Source organism: Arachis hypogaea, chromosome 20, assembly GCF_003086295.3.
Source record: "Arachis hypogaea cultivar Tifrunner chromosome 20, arahy.Tifrunner.gnm2.J5K5, whole genome shotgun sequence".
Taxonomy (NCBI): domain Eukaryota; kingdom Viridiplantae; phylum Streptophyta; class Magnoliopsida; order Fabales; family Fabaceae; genus Arachis; species Arachis hypogaea.
This window is the reverse complement of record NC_092055.1, coordinates 144,497,704-144,518,616: the sequence shown is the minus strand read 5'-3', so window position 1 is coordinate 144,518,616 and position 20,913 is coordinate 144,497,704. Positions and strand designations below refer to the sequence as shown.

General features: G+C 35.5%; 5 protein-coding genes and 1 pseudogene across 5 annotated transcripts; all 6 read right to left on the bottom strand.

Annotated features, from left to right (window-relative positions):
- Positions 1 to 430: 430 nt before the first annotated feature.
- Positions 431 to 2,935, bottom strand: LOC112734989 (uncharacterized; annotated as a pseudogene).
- Positions 2,936 to 4,757: 1,822 nt separating this feature from the next.
- Positions 4,758 to 5,898, bottom strand: LOC112734990 (probable glutathione S-transferase). The gene is made up of 2 exons (XM_025784543.3): positions 5,244 to 5,898; positions 4,758 to 5,159 (listed from the first exon to the last, which is right to left on the bottom strand). The coding sequence occupies exons 1-2, from the start codon at positions 5,556 to 5,558 to the stop codon at positions 4,809 to 4,811; spliced, it is 666 nt and encodes a 221-aa protein (XP_025640328.1). The 5' UTR covers positions 5,559 to 5,898; the 3' UTR covers positions 4,758 to 4,808.
- Positions 5,899 to 6,106: 208 nt separating this feature from the next.
- LOC112734988 (glutathione transferase GST 23-like) lies at positions 6,107 to 7,232 on the bottom strand. The gene is made up of 2 exons (XM_025784541.3): positions 6,784 to 7,232; positions 6,107 to 6,609 (listed from the first exon to the last, which is right to left on the bottom strand). The coding sequence occupies exons 1-2, from the start codon at positions 7,096 to 7,098 to the stop codon at positions 6,256 to 6,258; spliced, it is 669 nt and encodes a 222-aa protein (XP_025640326.1). The 5' UTR covers positions 7,099 to 7,232; the 3' UTR covers positions 6,107 to 6,255.
- A 3,205-nt stretch (positions 7,233 to 10,437) lies between these two features.
- LOC112734983 (probable glutathione S-transferase) lies at positions 10,438 to 12,002 on the bottom strand. The gene is made up of 3 exons (XM_025784536.2): positions 11,758 to 12,002; positions 11,056 to 11,426; positions 10,438 to 10,970 (listed from the first exon to the last, which is right to left on the bottom strand). The coding sequence occupies exons 2-3, from the start codon at positions 11,371 to 11,373 to the stop codon at positions 10,620 to 10,622; spliced, it is 669 nt and encodes a 222-aa protein (XP_025640321.1). The 5' UTR covers positions 11,374 to 11,426; positions 11,758 to 12,002; the 3' UTR covers positions 10,438 to 10,619.
- A 4,707-nt stretch (positions 12,003 to 16,709) lies between these two features.
- On the bottom strand, positions 16,710 to 18,489 carry LOC112735670 (protein MAIN-LIKE 1-like). Its single transcript, XM_072229309.1, has 3 exons — positions 18,162 to 18,489; positions 16,945 to 17,859; positions 16,710 to 16,849 (listed from the first exon to the last, which is right to left on the bottom strand). The coding sequence occupies exons 1-2, from the start codon at positions 18,228 to 18,230 to the stop codon at positions 17,485 to 17,487; spliced, it is 444 nt and encodes a 147-aa protein (XP_072085410.1). The 5' UTR covers positions 18,231 to 18,489; the 3' UTR covers positions 16,710 to 16,849; positions 16,945 to 17,484.
- A 122-nt stretch (positions 18,490 to 18,611) lies between these two features.
- Positions 18,612 to 20,876, bottom strand: LOC112734982 (glutathione transferase GST 23). The gene is made up of 2 exons (XM_025784535.3): positions 20,462 to 20,876; positions 18,612 to 19,196 (listed from the first exon to the last, which is right to left on the bottom strand). The coding sequence occupies exons 1-2, from the start codon at positions 20,774 to 20,776 to the stop codon at positions 18,846 to 18,848; spliced, it is 666 nt and encodes a 221-aa protein (XP_025640320.1). The 5' UTR covers positions 20,777 to 20,876; the 3' UTR covers positions 18,612 to 18,845.
- Between the last annotated feature and the right edge of the window lie 37 nt (positions 20,877 to 20,913).

The following is a 20,913-nucleotide window of genomic DNA, read 5'->3' as shown; positions in this document are numbered from 1 at the left end:
TATTACTAATATTTTTTAATTAAATAAAATTTTTCAAATTCCACAAAGTAGATTTTTTTTATCGTCTTTCTTGATTCATTTGATATTAATTTTTTCTGTTTCAACTACTACAACTGAAAGATCTTTTTCATCTATAAATATTATGAAGAAAGACTAAGAAACAAAATGAAAGATGGATTTCTTGTTAATTATCTTTTAATTATATTAAAAAAATGCTAAAAAATTTAACACAGATTCTAATATCGATAAATCGACCACTTCAATAATAAAAAAATACACATATTTTTTGTACTTTAAAATATATTCTCTGTCGATATATTTTTATAATATATCTTACATTATATAATTTTTTACATAACTTTTTAATATTATATATGTCATTGCCACGATAATATTTCTGGATTATCAAAGGTGAACCAAAGGAGAAAAGTAACGGAAAGTAGAGTTTATTCTTTTTATTCATAATGGAATAAGTGTAGACATCAAGATGGAGACACTTCCTTTCTGCGACTGTGGTAGTAAACAACCATTTTGTCTCTTTGGGGCAGAGTGTGGTTGATGGTAGGGTGGCTGAGGAAATTGGTGATCCACGCATTGATGGCTGGGAATTTCAAAGGGTCTAATATCTTCATTGATCCAACTTCCTCCCAAACAGGAATCCAGTAAGAGATCCATCCAATTGCAATGTCAAGGAAACCGATGTAGTCATTTCCAAAGAATCTCTTTCCCTTAATTTCTTCTTCTATCTTCTCCACTGCTTCTCTTGCCTCATTCACAGCCTTTTCTTGTTCTTCCCCGCTACTACGCATTGCCATCCACGCAGCGTCCAAAAGCTATTCCATAGAGTTAAAGCTGAATTTCAAAACATTAAACAACAACACCAACAATATAATAATACCTTATGTTCAGCAAAATTAGCCCAAAAGCGAGCATGAGCTCTTTGATAAGGATTCTGAGGCATCAACGGATACTGCTTCCATGTTTCATCGATGTATTCAAGGATCACAAGTGATTCTGCAATTGGTTTGTTGCAATGAACGAGAATAGGCACCTTCTTGTGAACGGGGTTCATCTCAAGGAGGAGAGTGCTCTTGTTGAAGATGTCTTCTTCTATGCACTCGTAATCAACACCCTTTAGTTTCAGAGCCCAAATCACCCTCTGACCAAATGGACTCGCATGAAAGTTGAACAGCTTCACATCTTCTCTTCTTTCCATCGTCTTGCTCCAAATCTGCCACTTTACTTCAATTATTCCCTTCTCATCTTTCACTATTATATATGCAAAAGTGGTTCATGCATTCATATCTTTCTTCGTACTATCCGACAAATTTTGTATGTGTGGATCTTGGAAAAGTATGCTCCACGTGATTTCTACTTTGACCTTTATAATTTTTTTAGCAACTTGGCTTTTAGGAACTAGTTTCTTTCTTGATTGGCAACTAGCTTACATACAGTTAGTTTAGTTAGTTGGCCTTCTTGTAAATAACAATTGATTTTTCCTAGAATTTTTCTTTCTCCTTTTATCCTTTGAACTTCAAAACTAGCTAGAGATTTGATGTATTGAAGCTTTCACAATGGTTTTATTGTACCATTGAAACATAATATTTGCAGAAGCAATACAAACAACTATACTAATTCTTTGTGACTTCAAACATGGTGCCACCAACATAGGGTAGGTCCTATACTCCTAAGTTGCAATCTTGAGGGATGTTATTTATTATTTGAAGCGTATTTATCAATTAATTTAGACTCTGTAGATACATTGGTGTATACATGCAAAAACCAGAATAGTTTTCCACCATTATTTCATAACATTTGTAAAGGCAATACAACTCAAATACCCGAGAGAAAATAATAAAATAAATAGCCTCTTATTCAAAGATAGATATGAACTACTCTTGAAAAATATGAGGTTCAAAGATACTTCATCAAGTCATGGTAAGTAGGAGACACAATCTTCTTGCGAGTGTGGAAGTAAGCAACCATGTCATCTCTAGGAGGCAATCTGTCCTTGATCACAGGGTGGTTGAGGAAATTGGTCATCCATGCATTGATGGCTGGGAATCTCAAAGGATCTAATATCTGCATTGATCCAACTTCCTCATAAACAGGGATCCAGTAAGATATCCATCCAAGTGCAATGTCAAGGTATCCAATGTTGTCTCCTCCAAAGAATTTCTTCCCCTTAATCTCTTGTTCTATCTTTTCTACCGAGTCTCTTGCTACATTCAGAGCCTTTTCGGTGTCATCCCCACTCGCGACCATGGCAATGAATGAAGCATATAATAGCTGTTCCATATATACAAAGCATAGTTAGTGATAATTTTACGTTGGTTATTGAAGACCTAAGATATTGAAACATTGAGGAGGTGCTATGCAAGCAGGCTTGAAAGATTAAGCTTGTTACTAGAATTCGAAAACAACACCAAGAATACCTTATTTTCAGCAAAATTAGCCCAAAAGCGAGCATGAGCTCTTTGATAAGGATCGTGAGGCAGCAATGGATGCTGCTTCCATGTTTCATCGATGTATTCAAGGATGACAAATGACTCAACTATTGGTTTGCTGGCATGAACAAGAACCGGAACCTTCTTGTGAATGGGGTTCAGCTCCAGAAGGAGGGTGCTCTTGTTGAATACATCTTGTTCTATGTACTCATAATCAACACCCTTCAGTTTCAGAGCCCATTCAACCCGTAAGGAAAATGGACTCGCCCAAAAGCACAGCACCTTCACATCTTCGCTTCCCATTATCTTGTTCTTCTACTTTACTTGTTTTGGTTGCTTAGTTCTTCTCCTCACACCCTATAACATTGTTATTGTAGAGACTACAATCTTGACTAAATGTTTAATTGGCATTGAATTTTCTGTCTCGTCCTTTTCTCAATGTTCAACCGGCGTGATTTTCTTTCTTTTCTGATCAATGTTTTATCAACAAAGACCAGTGTCGTGTAATATATTATTTCTATTTTTATTTTAAAAGATTAGATAAATTCATAATATATCGTTGTCATTGATAGTATAATAGATTGTTTAAACCAAATTGAGTACTTGTTCCTATGAGTTTTGGTCAAAAGTACATCTTATCCAGGGACGGACATGCAGGTGGAGGCAGGGACGGACATAAAGGGGCGAGTGGTGGCCTCGGCCCCCCAACTTTTTTTAATAGTAATAAGTTATTATGTATAATTTAATTTTTTTTAAAAAAATTTAGTATTTAGCCTAATATAAATAAAAGTTCAGTCTAATTTAAATATTAATAATTTTTAATATCTAAAAAATAAATAACAATATTCAAAAAATCTGAAAAATATATTATTATTAATATTTTTTAATTAAATAAAAAATTTTAAATCTCATAAAGTGAATTCTTTTTCTTCTTGTGGCCGTTTTTTTATTCGTTTGGTATTAATTCTATCTGTTTCAACTGCTACAATTAAGAGATCTTTTTCAACTATGAATATTGTGAAAAATAACTTAAAAATAAAATAAAATATGAATTTCTTGCTAATTGTCTTTTAATTATATTGAAAAGAAAATTGTTGAAAATTTTGACACAAATTCTATTATTGGTGAATTTTATGATACGAAAAATCGACCACTTCGTTAGTAAAAAAGTATACACATATTTTTTTTACTTTAAAATATATTTTCTATCCGTATATTTTTATAATACATCTTATATTATATAATTTTTTTACATAATTTTTAATATTATATGTATTATTGGCCCCCCATAATATCATTTCTGGATCCGTCCCTGGGTGGAGGGGAAGCCTCGACCCCAGCTTTTTTTTTTTAATTAATAGTAGTAAATTATTAAGTATGATTTAATTTTTTTAAAAAATTATTTAATATTTAGTTTAGTATAAATAAAAATAAAGTATATTTTTTATTTTTGAAATTTGATAAAAGTTTTAAAAATATTCTTGAATTTTATTTTGTTTTAATTTTGTCCTAAAATTTTTTTATTTGTATCAAATATATCTCTGATGGCTAATTTTTTAAAAAAATTTAAAACTGATTCAATAACAATTTCATAAGAACAACCCCTCAACACAAGCAAATCAAACATAATTTTCATGTATTATCGTTAGATTAGTCTTAAATTTTTTGAAAATTTAGCCGTCGAGAATATATTTGATGCAAATTGAAAACTTATGGGACAAAATTGAAACAAAATAAAACTTAAAGGTATTTTTGAAACTTTTGTTAAACTTTAGAGACAAAAAATATACTTTACCCTATAAATACAAGTCTAATCCAACCTAAATATTAATGATTTCTAATATCTAAAAAGTAAGTAACAATATTAAAAAAATATGAAAAAGATATTATTACTAATATTTTTTAATTAAATAAAATTTTTCAAATTCTATAAAGTAGTTTTTTTTTTGTAACTGTCTTTCTTGATTCATTTGGTATTAATTTTCTCTGTTTCAACTACTACAACCGAAAAATATTTTTCAGCTATGAATATTGTAAAGAATGATTCAAAAACAAAATGAAAGATGAATTTCTTATTAATTATCTTTTAATTATATTAAAAAAATTGCTGAAATATTTTCTAATATCGATGAATCGACCACTTCGTTAATAAAAAATACACGCATAATTTTTTTACTTTAAAATATATTCTCTATCAATATATTTTTATAATACATCTTATATTATATAATTTTTTTATAATTTTTTAATATTATATATGTCATTACCAGTAATAATATTTCTGATTAGAGGTGAACCAAAGGAGAAAAGTGACGAAAAGTAGAGTTTATTCTTTTATTCATAATGGAACAAGTGTAGACATCAAGATGGAGACACTTCCTTTCTGCGACTGTGGTAGTAAACAACCATTTTGTCTCTTTGGGGCAGAGTGTCGTTGATGATAGGATGGCTGAGGAAATTGGTGATCCATGCATTGATGGCTGGGAATTTCAAAGGGTCTAATATCTTCATTGATCCAACTTCCTCCCAAACAGGAATCCAGTAAGAGATCCATCCAATTACAATGTCAAGGTAACCTATCTTGTCCCCTCCAAAGAATTTCTTCCCCTTAATTTCTTCTTCTATCTTCTCCATTGCTTCCCTTGCCTCATTCACAGCCTTTTCCTGTTCTTCCTCACTACTAAGCCTTGCGATCCGGGCAGCCACCAAAAGCTATTACATAAATTAAAGCTTGTTACTAGAATTTCAAAACATTAAACAACAACACCAACAATAATAACAACAATATAATAATACCTTATGTTCAGCAAAATTAGCCCAAAAGCGAGCATGAGCTCTTTGATAAGGATTCTGAGGCATCAACGGATACTGCTTCCATGTTTCATCGATGTATTCAAGGATCACAAGTGATTCTGCAATTGGTTTGTTGCAATGAACAAGAACAGGCACCTTCTTGTGAACGGGGTTCAACTCAAGGAGGAGGTTGCTCTTGTTGAAGATGTCTTCTTCTATGCACTCATAATCAACACCCTTTAGTTTCAGAGCCCAAATCACCCTCTGACCAAATGGACTCGCATGAAAGTTGAACAGCTTCACATCTTCGCTTCCCATTGTGTTGCACCAAATTTACCACTTCAATTATTTCCTTCTCATGTTTCACTATTATATATGCAAAAGTGGTTCATGCATTCATCTCTTTCTTCGTACTATCCGACAAATTTTTTATCTGTGGATCTTGGAAAAGTATGCTCCACGTGATTTCTACTTTGACCTTTATAATTTTTTTCTCGAAATATAAAATATAAAGCAACAACACGTTCCACTTTTACATAATAGTTAATTTTACCTAACCAACTTATGCGTATATAATTATATATTATTACTAAGATAGCTAATTAAGCTCTAAAGTGAGTTACGACTTTTGAGATTTGCATGATTGGATTCCAAGTCTAAACCTATGTTATCGCATTTAGATAATCACTACCATAGCAGAATGATTAAGCATTGGAACATTATGTTGATCATCAATTCAAGCGATAACCGAATCATGATTTGTTATCACAACGTTATAAATTACATCGAAACAAGCTAAGACAAATTTTTAATGTTCAACCTCACCAACATATACTCAGCACTATAAAAGAACACAACGCCAGCCATCCACAATAACGTAGTACGAATGTCACGTATAATGATATAATAACAAGTCATAATATTTTGATACAATCATACAACCTTTTTAATTACAAAACAATATATATATGATGATGATGCTCACAAACACACATTAGCATACATATGTATATAATTAATTAGGAGTATGTTTCTTTACTGAGAGGTGGTAGTAATCAAGGGCCTTGTCTCTTGGGGGCAAGGAATCCTTGACCACAGGGTGGTTGAGGAAATTGGTCATCCATTCATTGATGGCTGGGAATTTCAGACGATCAATTATTTGTATTGACCCAACTTCCTCCCAGATGGGAATAATGTAAGAGATCCAACCAAGTGCAATGTCGAGGTATCCAATGTTGTCCCCTCCAAAGAATTTCTTACCCTTAATCTCTTCCTCTAACTTCTCAAGTACCTCTGAGGCTGTATTCAGAGCCTTTTCCTTTTCTTCTCCGCTCTTAATCAGCGCAGTCCATGACCCTTCCTTCCCAAGCTACGTATAAGACAAAAATCTGTTAATTAAATAAAGTGTAACTTAGCAGAAAAGTCAAAGTCATCTATTCATGTCAGGACTAGGTAGATATAATCATATAATCCAAACTCGACCGAAAAATATAACTAGTAAAAATTGATAAGGGAAATAAAGTGATAGAATTTTACAAGTCACCTTTTGTTGAGCAGAAGTAGCCCAAAAGCGAGCATGAGCCCTTTCATAAGGATCGTGAGGCATCAACGGGTACTGCTTCCATGTTTCATCGATGTATTCGAGGATCACAAATGACTCCGCGATTGCCTTGTTGCCATGAACAAGAACTGGAACCTTCTTGTAAACCGGGTTCAGCTCAAGAAGGAGGTTGCTCTTGTTGGATATATCTTCTTCTATGTACTCGTATTCCACACCCTTCAGTTTCAGTGCCCACTCAACTCTTTTACCGAACGGACTCACCCAAAAGTTCAACACCTTCACATCTTTGCTTCCCATTGTCTTTGTTTCAATTTACGCACTATTCCACTATTTTGTGTAACTTTTCAGGTATGGAAGAAACTTGATTATTATTCATGTGATGACTGGTTCATCATGTAATTTGTGCAAATTTCCAGTGTCATTTTGGACGCCAATTTTGACCAAAAGGCATTTTTATTTGGAGAGTCAATAGCACTTCCTCGTCACCTCAGTAGTCAGCCACGTGTCCATCTTACCATTCTGGATCTGGCTTTCAAAGATAATTTAAAAAATTTATTATTTTTAGTTATTAATTAATAATTAATATTTAAAAATATATTATTTGATTATTAAAATAAAAAAATTAAATAAATAATTAAAAATAATAAAATTTAATATACAATCTTCTAATATTTTTAATATTTTTTATGTTGTATGATAATAGTGTTGTTCTCACATTTAAAAAAATTATTTACGTGTGATAAAAATTTATGTTATTATATATTAATATAATAATTAAAATATAACTTTAATGAATTGAAACTAAAAAAAGGTTAAATCTGTTCAAACAAAAAACAAGCAGATAAATAAACAAATAATATTAATATAATCTAATTACTTATTTGTCCAAAGTCAATCATAATTTTTTAAATATGAATGAGACCATTAATACTTTTTGTTATTTGTGGAATGTTTATCAACAATGCCCAGTGTTTTGTAATATATTTGAATAAATGAAGTATGTTCTTGCATGATGATAATTGACTAATGTATATCTCAACTTTAGAAGTAGGGATGGCAACGGGCAGGTAGGAACAGGTTTTTACTTTATTCGATTTTGTTTCGTCTTATAATAATTTGTATAAAATTTGTTTTGCTCTTATTTATGAGTAGTAAATAGTTGAACTCTAACTCACTCTTGCGGTCACCCGTCTTGTCTTTATCTGTCCATATAATTATTAAAATTTAATAAATAAAATTAAATTTAAAAATTTATATAACCATCATCACATACATAACATAAATTAAAGTAAAATTTTAAATATAATATAATATTATCAATTATTTTACTAATTATTTTATAAATATTACACATATTATATATTAAAATTACGAAAAAGTTCTGCATCCATGTATTTTTTACATGGTTGTTAACCAAGTAATTTTCTCTACACGAGCGTCCCCCACCCCTCACTCGTTTGTCATACACGCGCTACATATAACGTGCTGCAACCTAAAGTTTTGCTCAACGTAAACTTCCTGCTAAAACGTAAACCTCCTGCTACAACGTAAGCTCGCGTTCTTCCTTATTGATCTGTGTTGCCTTCGTCGTTCTCCTCTGGTCGCGTTTATTTTATCGTTTTCTTATTTTGATCTGGTTGCACTTATCTTCTTCCTATTCTTCTTCGATTTGCACTTCTGAATCGAAACAATAAATGACTCAACTTTAAATCAGGAGAGCGATTTGGATTACTCTTTTGAAACGAATCAAACTGACAAAGTTTAGATTATTCAATTTTGAATCGAATTGAATTTAATTGATAATATGTAAATTGTAGGCAGAGTTATTTGAATTTGATTTTATATAATGGATTATATTTCGTTCACTCAGTACTATACAATTGTTTCACCATGAGTACTGTGTTCAGTTCACCATGAGTACTGTGTTCGGTTCATTCTGTAGAAAGCTGTTTGAATTTGATTTTATATAATGGATTATGTTTCGTTCACTCAGTACTATACAATTGTATTGTGTTCGGTTCACCATGAGTACTGTGTTCGGTTCACCATGAGTACTATGTTCGGTTCACCATGAGTACTATGTTCGGTTCACCATGAGTACTGTGTTCGGTTCATTCTGCACTATTCAAAACTCTTCTTCCTCACCTTCTACTGCTTCTTCACCAGAGAGAGAAGGAGAAAAAGACAAAAAATACAACAGCAATAACAACAAAAGAATGACGATAAGGAGAAAACACGTGAAGAAGAAGGAACACGAAAAAGGAGGAGAAGGAGGAGAAGGAGTAACGCGAAGAAGAAGACGAAGAAGAAGAAGCCGCTCCGTGCGTAAATGAGTGTGAAACGAAGAAGAAGAAGAAGAAGAAGCGCGGGAGAAGAAGAAGCGTGGGGGAGAAGAAGCGTTGGGCAAAAGCGATTTCGTGTGTGTTAGGCGCGTGTATTTCACGTTTCATTGATGTTGGGTCAATTTGGTTACATGATTATATGGATGTGTAACATCCCTGTTAAAATTATGTTATGTATTTATACCAGAACGGATAGAAGCGGGTAGTACCTAAACCCAGTCCCAACCCGTCTAAGAATCTGTCCTGCTAAAAACTCGCCCCGCATTAAAAGGAGAAGGGATAGAGTAGATACCCGCAAATTCAGATATTGTTGCCATCCCTATCCAGAAGTGATTAAGCTTTGTTATTCTTATCTAAGAAGACATACTTTACAAAAAATGAAATAGGTATGGCCTAAGCATTTCGGTATTTAAATTAAAAAATATTTAATAATAAAAAAATAACAAAAAATAAATAACAGAAAATAAATTTATTTTATTTAATATTAATTAATTATACAATTAATAAATACTTGTCTTCCTAATAATATTAGGGTACAAATTAGTTTACAGGATACAATCAAATTTCGAACATACATGGTGTCTTTCTAGTGACCTTTTTATGGCTAATGAGGTTATCATTTTAAGATTTGATGCAAAAATGTACAGAAAAAGATAAATAAGTCCTTAATTTTTTGGTCTATAAATATTTAAATTTTTGAAAATTTATAAATATATTTAAATTTTTAATTTTCTCAAAATCTGAATACGTCGATCTCTCTATTCACTTGGGTTTGGCAGACCCAATAGAAAAATTAAACGTGACTTTCGTTGTCTTAATTTGGCCGATATACGAATGTACACATAAGAGAGTTTTTAAAATGAGACAAATTAGACTTAGAGATCAATATATCCAAATTTTAAAAAGGTCAAGGATTTAAATGTATTTTTAAATCTTCGAAAATTTAAATATCCGCGAACTAAAATGTCAAAGATCTAATTGTCCTTTTTTCAATGAGTTATGCTACGTGTACACTAAAATCAGCCACCAAAATCAGTCACCATTCACAAGTATAAAATATATACTAGAATAAATACACATTGAAAATAAATTAAACTACACATATGTTTATACATAAATACATTAATAACTGATTTTAGTGGTTAATTTTAGTGTACAAATAGTATTTTTATTTTTCAATAAAGACTGATAAACTCATAAAAGAATACGAGCCCTTGCTATACGTTACTGAGTTATAAACATTTTTTCCAAAATATTCGTTGGCATTAACCGAGTTATAATAGCAAAATCAAAGTACATAACTGAATTTTATTTTTAAAATTTAAGATAAATTCATACACAATCTATCGTTGTCATTGATAATAGATTGTTTTAAGCCAAATTGAGTACTTGTTCCTATTTTGGGTTTTGGTCAAAAGTACATCTTTTCTGAGGTTCTTTTTATTCAAAATGGACAGGCATGAAAAGTGAAAGACATCAAAATGGAGACACTTCCTTTCTGCGACTGTGGTAGTAAACAACCATTTTGTCTCTTTGGGGCAGAGTGTCGTTGATGGTAGGATGGCTGAGGAAATTGGTGATCCATGCATTGATGGCTGGGAATTTCAAAGGGTCTAATATCTTCATTGATCCAACTTCCTCCCAAACAGGAATCCAGTAAGAGATCCATCCAATTGCAATGTCAAGGAAACCGATGTAGTCCCTTCCAAAGAATCTCTTCCCCTTAATTTCTTCTTCTAACTTCTCCACTGCTTCTCTTGCCTCATTCACAGCCTTTTCTTGTTCTTCCCCGCTACTACGCATTGCCATCCACGCAGCGTCTAAAAGCTATTACATAGAGTTAAAGCTTGTTACTAGAATTTCAAAACATTAAACAACAACACCAACAATAATAACAACAATATAATAATACCTTATGTTCAGCAAAATTAGCCCAAAAGCGAGCATGAGCTCTTTGACAAGGATTCTGAGGCATCAACGGATACTGCTTCCATGTTTCATCGATGTATTCAAGGATCACAAGTGATTCTGCAATTGGTTTGTTGCAATGAACAAGAACAGGCACCTTCTTGTGAACGGGGTTCAGCTCAAGGAGGAGGTTGCTCTTGTTGAAGATGTCTTCTTCTATGCACTCATAATCAACACCCTTTAGTTTCAGAGCCCAGATCACCCTCTGACCAAATGGACTCGCATGAAAGTTGAACAGCTTCACATCTTCTCTTCTTTCCATAGTCTTGCTCCAAGTCTGCCACTTTACTTCAATTATTCCCTTCTCATCTTTCACTACCATATAGGACATCCAACATGGGGAACAAGTTACAACAATAACAAGGGTCTATAAGCTATTAAACACAAGTATAGAGCTAAATCCAAATATATTATTTTAAAAGAATTTAATTTTAATATTTTATCGGTGTAAAAGTAATTTTACACGTGCATCTAATTATATCTTACCACATTTTACATTGGCGGTGTAAATAGTCATTAAAAAAACGAACGTAATTGTACAACTATGTAAAATACTTTATGCTGTTAGTACATCAAAATTAAACTCATTTAAAAAAAATAAAAAAAGGTAAAATAGAAAAATCGTTTGCAATTAGAGCAAGGAAACCTGAGACTACTCTGCTGTTCCTTGATGGCCTCCATGCTCTGTTTTCCGTAAGTTATGAACTTTGTCTATTTTGCAATTGGGATTTGGGGATGAATAAATGTGTAAAACATTGTAAACCCAAAAATGCCCTCCGTTGCTCAATAATTGAAGCTCGTGAAAGGGACATTTGGCTGTACATACTAGATGTAGAAAAAGAACAAAGGCAAAATTTTTTCCTCTCTGCCGTCTATGGCTACAATACAATTGTTCCGAGAATTACTGAAACGTTAATTTTGACTTGAACGTGAGGTTCAAATTTTTTTATATGACGGCGTCTGACTTATTGATGCTGCAGTGCTGTCTGTCCGTATTTCTCGTCAGGAGATGGGAGTACTATCTAGGGGTGTAAGTTATCGAATCGGACGAAAATTTACTGTAAAACCGAACCAAAATTTATAACAATCAAATAAAAAACAAAAAAAAAAATTTTTTAATTAAACTGATCGGTTCGGTTCGATTTTTGGTTGGCTTGACAGAAATCGAACTGAACCAAACCAAACTGAAAAAGTGGTTAAGTGATCATTCTTTTTACCAGTTTACCTTTTAACCTAATAACAAACCTCCAAATCCCTAACCCTTTCAGCTTTCATGCAGCCATAACACAAGCCGACAACTCAATCTCACATCCATCTTCCTCATCCATGCCTGAGCCTTGAGAGAATGAGAGCCTGAGAGAGACAGAGAGCCTGAGAGCTGCCGCCGTCCTCCAGTCGAAAGTTGTCCATCGTCGCTCTCAAGGACGTCGTCGCAGGTCGCAACTATAGCAGTTATCTCCGTCACAAGCGTTGCAGAGAGCTGGAGAGCGCCATCGTCTAGCCCGCGGGGTCGTGCAGTTCGCATCGTTTTCTAGTTGACGTTGTCGTCTAGTCCGCGCTGTCGTCCATTCCGCGCCGTCGTCCAGTCGATGCCGTCACAGCAAACCCTAAACTGAGCAGTTCTTCTCCGTCGCCGAGCAATTCCTCTTCGTCACCGAGTATCCGTCACCGAGCAATAGCCTTAGTCCGAGCCCACTCTTGCAACTCACAATGTCTTCTTCTGAGGTTAGTAAGTATATTCACAATTTTTGCTTAAAATTTGTTGTTGCTGTTGCTGGTCTTTTGGAAACAGTATATTCAATTCTTCACAATTTATTGCATAAGTCTTGTTGTTATTGTTGTTGGTCTGTTAGAAACAATATATTCACAATTTGTTGCTGGTCTGTTGGAAACAATTTTTTTGAATGTTATGAGTTGAAATTATTAGTTGTTGTTGCTGGTCTGTTGGAAACAATTTTTTTGAAGGTTATAAGTTGATAAGTTATTAGTTGTTGTTGCTGTTGCTGGTCTGTTAGAAACTTTCATGAGTTTTTGAATGTTATAAGTTGATAATGGTAGAATCTTCAATCTCATTATGGCTATAATTTTGTTGTTATTGCTGGTCTGTTGCAAACTTCTCAATTTTGTTGTTGTTGAGGCATTGATTTGCACACAAAATTGGCTTGGTGCTTTTCTAATAACAACTGATTTTGATGAGCTTATTGAGAAGTTTGAGAAACTTGAATTAGGTATGCAAAAAAGAAATTTAAAGTTCCTTTCAAAGTTTATGTTTATAATTTATAATCTACATTGATTTCTTTGTTTTGCTTTTGTAGAAATTGCACCAACCGAAGAAGATGATATTGAATTTGGTGTGGATTCAGATTTAGCATGGTGGCTATTTTGGTTTTTATTTATGTTCGGTACCTGATGTTCCCGGGTACTCGACGGGTCGGGTGGTGATGAGCAGAGGAGAGGATGGGACCCTGAGCTGACGTGGAGCGAGGGCAAAGATGTGCGTTGGTGACGCCGGAGGTGGAGTGGTGCGTGGGGGGTGGCCACCTGTAAGGACACTCCGACGATCAAGTCAGTGTCCGTACAATGTGGTAGCCAGATTAGTTAAGAATGTCACGTACCTTGGGGGGAGAGCTGACCTTTCCCCTTTTATACTGTGTGGAACGGGCCCTGAAAATGACCTAGCCCACTACCCAAGAAGCTTCCAGGAGCTGTCATAATCCACGTAGGAGGGACAGGTCGTCCTGGACCTCGGGTCGGGGCTTCGGGTCGTGATCCGAAGGTATTGGCCCGACCGGTGTCCTGGGCCGTGCGGGTGGTTAAGTCGGGTATGTCCTGGGTCGGGCGTTCAAGGGACCGACCCGTCGGGCTCTCTTTCGTGAGGGGTGCTGTGGGCCTGGGTCAAGGGCGACGCCCCGACCCGGCGGCTAGTGGGTTGGACTTGTCAGTCCGTAACAATTTAGTTTTAAAGTGACTGTTTCAGTCTTTATTTAGTTTTAAAATGTGTTTTTTTTTTTGTTTATTAGATATTTCTAATTGTCTTTATTTTTATGTTTAATTATTGGGACAAGTAGTTGAAATTGTATTGAATTTGGATGTGATGTACCTATTTTAGTTTATTGACCGTTTAAACTTCATTTTATGATGATTTAAATTCTGATTATTGGCTTTATAAAAACAAAAAAAAAACGACCGAACCAAATCGCTGTTGGTTCGATTCGATTAGATTCGGTTGTTTTGCAAACTGCAAACCGAATGGTTGATATCATCAAAGAACCGAACATGTCGGTTCGGTTGGTTTTCGGTCTAAAATCAAATCAAACCGAACCGATTACACCCCTAGTGGTATCTGCAAGAGACTCCGATACTTAAGTTAGCAAGGATTTTAGGCAGGTTTTTAGTAGATTAGAACGCACATTATACCTGAGGGGTGTCGGTGTATTTATAATAAAATTGATAACCACCTTTGTTGGAGTAGTTCCATCTTTTCTGCTGGATAACTGTTCTTTTTATCTTGAATTTGTTGGGATATATCTTTTAAAAAAGATAGAAATAATAAGAGAGATTCAAGGAGGTAGTTACTTACTTTTGGACAGGTAAAGCTATGCTCTCTTGTCGGTGTCTGACCTTTTTAAAGAGGTCGGACGTGTCGAGGAGGCCACCCTTCTTCGTGAGCCTTTTATCTTATGAGGTCTAACTTTATTTAATGGATCAGAGTATGAATGACGATCAATCATTCGAAGTCACTAATATATTCTAGTGAACCTATCAAAGATTAGAAAACAGAAATATATTTATTTAATAATAATATAATAATATATTCTCTATTTAAATGGTTCTTGCATTCATCTCTTTCTTCTTACTATAAACAAATTTGTTTCCTCTTCGAAAAGTATACCCCAAGATTACTAAGCTCCAAAATGAGTTACTTTTGAGATTTGCATAATTGGATTCCAAGTTATCGCATTTAGATAATCACTACCATAATAGAACGAGCGCAATTCACATAAATAAAATAAGTTGAAAAAACTCTTACGCAAGTACAATATTGTAAAACTATAGACGAAAATGCAACAATCTCAATTGTATGTAATCCGCGACATCCTAACGCAGATTCCAAATACACATAATCCGCTACATCCTGTCGCGGATTACGTTGAGAAGCTGATTTCACATAAACTGCTACACCCTGTAGTGGTTTATGAACATATGGGCACAAAGTATATTCCGCTACACCCTGTAGCGGATTATGAGGAGAGTGACTCATTTTGGAACAAATCCATGAATACCAGTGTAATAGTAACAACCCATGATGCAAAATGCACGAATTCATACAAATGTAATCGTCATAAGCAATAAGTCGTACAAAAATAATAGCCACTAGGCATTAACACTAACACAAAATAAGTTAACTACATAAGTCATACAAATATAATAGTCACAAGTGTTTAAGACTAACAGGAAATAAATAAGTCATAATTCATACAAATATAACGGTCGGAACTAACACAATGGGCGCTACTGCTAGTCACGATCATCATCATGGTCACCCCCAAATGGACCAAGTAGGTGCGAGCCTGTGCCACATCGAGTCGGACGCCTAACTCTGGTCGCTCGCCGATCTTCGAGTGGAGCATCCTGTAGCACAACTCCAAATGCAGATGGCGGCGTCCCCCCCCCCATGCCAAACCAAGTGTCGTACGGGCTGCCTGCGGGCTTATTCAGGTCAACCGATAGCTAGGACTCAGGAACCTGGAATGGCACATCTGCTGGCTGTGGCCTGTACTCCGGAGGCTCGGACGGACTTCCTGGGATCGGACTCTGATACTGCTGAACGTCGTCACCCCGTATGATCTTAGCGAAATCCGCATAGAATTGTGGCCCAGCCAGCTGATCGTCCAAATCCATGGTGAAAGTAGTGGTAGCAAGATCAGCAAACATCTACGTGCTACATTCATGGCCTGGGAGCTAGATACGTGAGTAAAAGGTGTACCACCCATACTAGCCTCCGCAGTGCCACCAGGCTAAGTGTCAGTAGGGTGACCACGGGACGATCCAGCCTCGTCATCATGGTGGACGGATGCTCGTCCAGCACGAGCAGCCTGTCGTCTAGCACTACATCGACGCAGGCGATGATCTGCCTGGCCTCCGTCATCACCACCACCAAGCTGCTCCTCCTGGATCATGTCGTCGAGCCAGCGCCACTCCTGATCAGTGGCACGTGTACTAATACGTCGTCTCTGCTCCACGCGTCTGTTATCGAACATATCCGATGCTGGAACTCTAACGGGGGCCTGGGACGACCCTCTGAGTACAGCATCCTCTGGAACCTCAACTGGTCTGGGATTTGCGAATGCAATCCCCGGTGATAGAATTCTATGTGCAACACGGTACCACCAGTCCAGGAACTCAGCGGATGGACCAGGATCAGCCACTCTCTGGATACTCAACACAGAGCGAACTCGCTCGTCCCAATACTCATGTGATGTCCTATAGTAAGTGGGGAACCATCTATCTCCACCCCTGCCGTCCTTACTATGAAGATACTCTATGTTCAGGGCTGGCTCGGGCAGATGTTGTATGCCCCCTAGCTGTGGGAAGACCCTGCTTACCTGATGCCACTCAATCACTGCAAAGTATATCAGACTAGTGACCGCCCGCCATAACTGACTGTGCTCCTCAGTCAGTATCTCTAGATGAATGACTGCAAGTACGTCCAGCAAACCATAAGGCTCCCACACAATCTAATAGTCAGGAGACAAGTCAGCATTGTATCAATGTATACAAATAAGTGGGGAAAGAACTAATAAAATATTGAAAACAAAAACAAATGACTTACATCTCGATCACCCAGTCGATCTAATGCCAGACGATACTAAATAATACGTTGTTCCTTCCCATCAGACGTGGGTAAATATGTGGCCCATCTGAATGACAAAAATATCACATCAATTGTAACTTCATATGTAGAACGTTAATAACTTGAAATAATACGTGTATTAACGAATACTTGGATGCCAACGGAAAAGAAAAAGCGTCAAAATCCTGCGGCCTCAGTGTGAGAAACCGCCAAAAGATCCATGACTGTAGCAACCGTATGGGGCTCAGCCAAGTTAGTGACGTTTCTGTTTGCCATCCTACACATGCATCGGTACAACTAGGCCAACGCAGCTGCGCCCCAGCTATAGCTGCCTATGTCATCAAGTCTCGCTGCAAATGGCAACCAGCGAAGGTGGACTCGATTACCACTCTTGTCCAAGAACAGCTGTGTCAACAGAAGCATCATAATATATGCACATGCATATATGCGCACGGTCTCCTCGGAAGCATCAGTCGGTAACACCCTGAACCTCTCATGGAACCATGTGAAGTGGACCGTTTATAACTTTCTCTTATCCAGTGGCGGAAGCTCACCAAATAACTCCTGGAACCACTCCCATGCCGGTCTAGCCCCCTCGATGTGCAGGTGGAAGTCAGTCATGCACGCAGAAACAGCCTGGCCATCCACGGGCAGCCCCAGCTGATATGCCACATCCTGGAGCGTGATAGTACACTCTACGAATGGCATATAGAAAGTGTGGGTCTCAGGCCGCCACCTCTCGATAAATGCGCTGACCAGAGGCTCATCCAACCAGAACCAATGCGTGTTCAGCCTAGCCAGGTGGTACAACCCAGCCCTCTCCAAGTAAGGTATGATCCTATCATGTAACGGTATATTCTGTTGCCTACGAATGCTATAAATATATCGGGTTGGCTGCATATTCAGAAATAAAGAACACCTGCTTAATTTCTAACAATGACATCACCAAACCATAGCTTATGTTTCAAGACTTAAACTACCTAGGTTTTAAAATTACTAATTTACCATGCACAATTTAAATTTCAAATTCTCTACATTTAATTTTAAATTTTAACTTTCCAATTTTAAATTTCAAATTTTGATTTTCAAAACCTAAGCTAAACTAAGGTTCTATCTTTCTAATTAATAAATAACTTCCTTAATATTAAATAAAATATACAGGTATCATCCAATTGAAAGAAAATAAAGAGACTTACATCTTCATTGATGGTTCCAGCTACGTGATCAACGTCGTTGAGCTGGTACAACCGCCGTTCATCTTCCATTGTTCCACTGCTCTAAGAATATCCTCTCCCTTCTCTCTACTTTCTCTCTTTAAGTCTCTAGCCACTCTCCTCAAATGAAATCCGCTACAGCCTCACGCGGTTTTTATAGTGAGCCACTCTCTTCATAATCCGCTACAGGGTATAGCGGTTTATGTGAAATCAGCTTCTCAACGTAATTCGCGACAGGATGTAGCGGATTATGTGTATTTGGAATCCGCGTTAGGGTGTCGCGGATTACATACAATTGAAATTGTTGTATTTTCGTCTGCAGTTTCACAATATTGTATTTGCATAAGAGTTTTTTCAACTCGTTTTATTTATGTGAATTGCCCACCGAATGATTAAACATTGGAACATTATGTTGATTATCAATTCAAGAGATAACCGAAAAACGTACATCAAATCATCATTTGTTGCCACAACGTTATAAATTTCATCCAAAACAAGACAATGTTTTAATGGAAAAAAGAACACAACGCAAGCCTTCCACAATAACTTGGTATGAATGTCACATATCATACCAATTCATAACATTTTGACACATCCTTTTTACTAAACGATAGAAAATAGATGGTAATAACTCACATAGACACATTAGCATGCATATGTATATTATTAATTAGGAGCATTTTTCTTTTTGAGAGAGTGGAAGTAATCAAGGGCCTTGTCTCTTGGGGGCAAGGAGTCCTTGACCACAGGGTGGTTGAGGAAATTGGTCATCCATTCATTGATGGCTGGCAATTTCAGAGGGTCAATTATTTGCATTGACCCAACTTCCTCCCAAAGGGGAATAATGCAAGGGATCCATCCAAGTGCAATGTCGAGGTATCCAATGTTGTCCCCTCCAAAGAATTTCTTACCCTTGATCTCTTCCTCTATCTTCTCAAGTACCTCTGAGGCTGTATCCAGAGCCTTTTCCTTTTCTTCTCCGCTTTTAATCAGTGCAATCCATGAGCCTTCCCCAACCTATATAAAGTGCACTTTGTATTATTTAGTATTTACCCTTTGAATTTGGAAAATTGTTACACTAACTTAGCAGAAAAGTGAAGATTGAAAATTCCAAGTTGGGAGAACAAAAGACATATTGGCAGAAGCTACTCTGATTTATCAGAGCCAGGTTTCGATCCTGGGACCTGTGGGTTATGGGCCCTCCACGCTTCTGCTGCGCCACTCTGATTGTTGGATAAAAGTTGCTATTTATATAATATTGACTATTTCCCGTGATTTTTGATTTTCAAACCCTCTCCAAGCAACGGTGAAGATAGCGAGGTTGGACGAATTTATTTTTACTCAGCCTCGGGTTTCATTCTAATACTTATAAATTATAATGTTATTTTCCGGTGCTCAAATTTAATTTTAAACTAAATGGAAAACATTGAATTTACCAAATGTTTAATTAATATATATAATTTTGAAAATTATATGTAATAGTCTAATAGATTAACAAAATTTAATTAAACATGATTTAAAATATAATATTATATAATATAAAAATATTAAAATAAAATATAAAATATAAAATTATAATATTTTATTATTAAGACTAAAAAATAAGTATATTACTATATATTAAACCAGACATCATATAAAATATATATTAAATATAAATTAATATTAAAATAAATTAAATAATACATATATTTATATATAAATATAGAATAATAGTACACTACATATTATTTTGTGAACCAAGTTCAATTAATAAGTTAATCTAACATTAACAAAAATTATTCACAACACTTTTACAATCTCATTTGCTCACTCACTTATCTAAATTCTGTTGTTTAATTTGGGTAGATTTAATTCATAAAAAGATATGTATATAAAACATTTTTCATTAATATTTTGTGTAAACAATATTTTTGAAAAAAAGTATATATTTGAAAAAAGTAGCTTTTAAGGCAAATTGAATCAATATTAGATGATTTGATGTTTCAAAGTAACCAACTTTTCGCTCTAACTAAAGCTTCTAATTTTTTTTTTTTTTTGGGTATCTAGCTAAATCTTAATAGATCGATTAACCTGAGAGAAGTCATAAAGCGGAAGTCATCTATTGAGAACAGGACTAGGTAGATGGAGGAGAGGTCTGGGAAATATAATCCAAACTCGATCAAAAAATATAACCAGTAAAAATGATAAATTTAAAGCGGACAAAAAGATATTTGCTGGATGTTAATTACCCGTTGAGGGAAATAAAGTGATAGAATTTTTTAATTTTATATATAAGTCACCTTTTGTTCAGCAGAAATAGCCCAAAAGCGAGCATGAGCTCTTTGATAAGGATCGTGAGGCATCAATGGATACTGCTTCCATGTTTCATCGATGTATTCAAGGATCACAAATGATTCCGCGATTGCCTTGTTGCCATGTACAAGAACTGGAACCTTCTTGTGAACCGGGTTCAGCTCAAGAAGGAGGTCGCTCTTGTTGTATATATCTTCTTCTATGTAGTCATATTCCACACCCTTCAGTTTCAATGCCCACTCAGCTCTTTTACCGAACGGACTCGCCCAATAGCTAACCACCTTCACATCTTTGCTTCCCATTTTCTTTGTTTTGCACTCTATTTTGTTCCTTCTATGTATATATATTTGCAAGAAACTTATAATTCATGTGATGATTGGTTCAGCACGTAATTTGTGTAAATTTTCAGTGTCATTTTGGACGGCAATTTTTTACCAAA

Excerpts from the sequence above, each read along its gene's own strand:
- LOC112734982 (XM_025784535.3), bottom strand. The coding sequence starts at position 20,776 with ATGGGAAGCAAAGATGTGAAGGTGGTTAGCTATTGGGCGAGTCCGTTC. Across the intron at positions 19,197-20,461 it reads CTATTTCTGCTGAACAAAAG|GTTGGGGAAGGCTCATGGAT; the intron begins GTGACTTATATA and ends CACTTTATATAG.
- LOC112734983 (XM_025784536.2), bottom strand. The coding sequence starts at position 11,373 with ATGGAAAGAAGAGAAGATGTGAAGCTGTTCAACTTTCATGCGAGTCCA. Across the intron at positions 10,971-11,055 it reads CTAATTTTGCTGAACATAAG|CTTTTAGACGCTGCGTGGAT; the intron begins GTATTATTATAT and ends TCTATGTAATAG.
- LOC112734988 (XM_025784541.3), bottom strand. The coding sequence starts at position 7,098 with ATGGGAAGCAAAGATGTGAAGGTGTTGAACTTTTGGGTGAGTCCGTTC. Across the intron at positions 6,610-6,783 it reads CTACTTCTGCTCAACAAAAG|CTTGGGAAGGAAGGGTCATG; the intron begins GTGACTTGTAAA and ends TCTTATACGTAG.
- LOC112734990 (XM_025784543.3), bottom strand. The coding sequence starts at position 5,558 with ATGGGAAGCGAAGATGTGAAGCTGTTCAACTTTCATGCGAGTCCATTT. Across the intron at positions 5,160-5,243 it reads CTAATTTTGCTGAACATAAG|CTTTTGGTGGCTGCCCGGAT; the intron begins GTATTATTATAT and ends TTTATGTAATAG.
- LOC112735670 (XM_072229309.1), bottom strand. The coding sequence starts at position 18,230 with ATGGAAGATGAACGGCGGTTGTACCAGCTCAACGACGTTGATCACGTA. Across the intron at positions 17,860-18,161 it reads CTGGAACCATCAATGAAGAT|CCAACCCGATATATTTATAG; the intron begins GTAAGTCTCTTT and ends CTGAATATGCAG.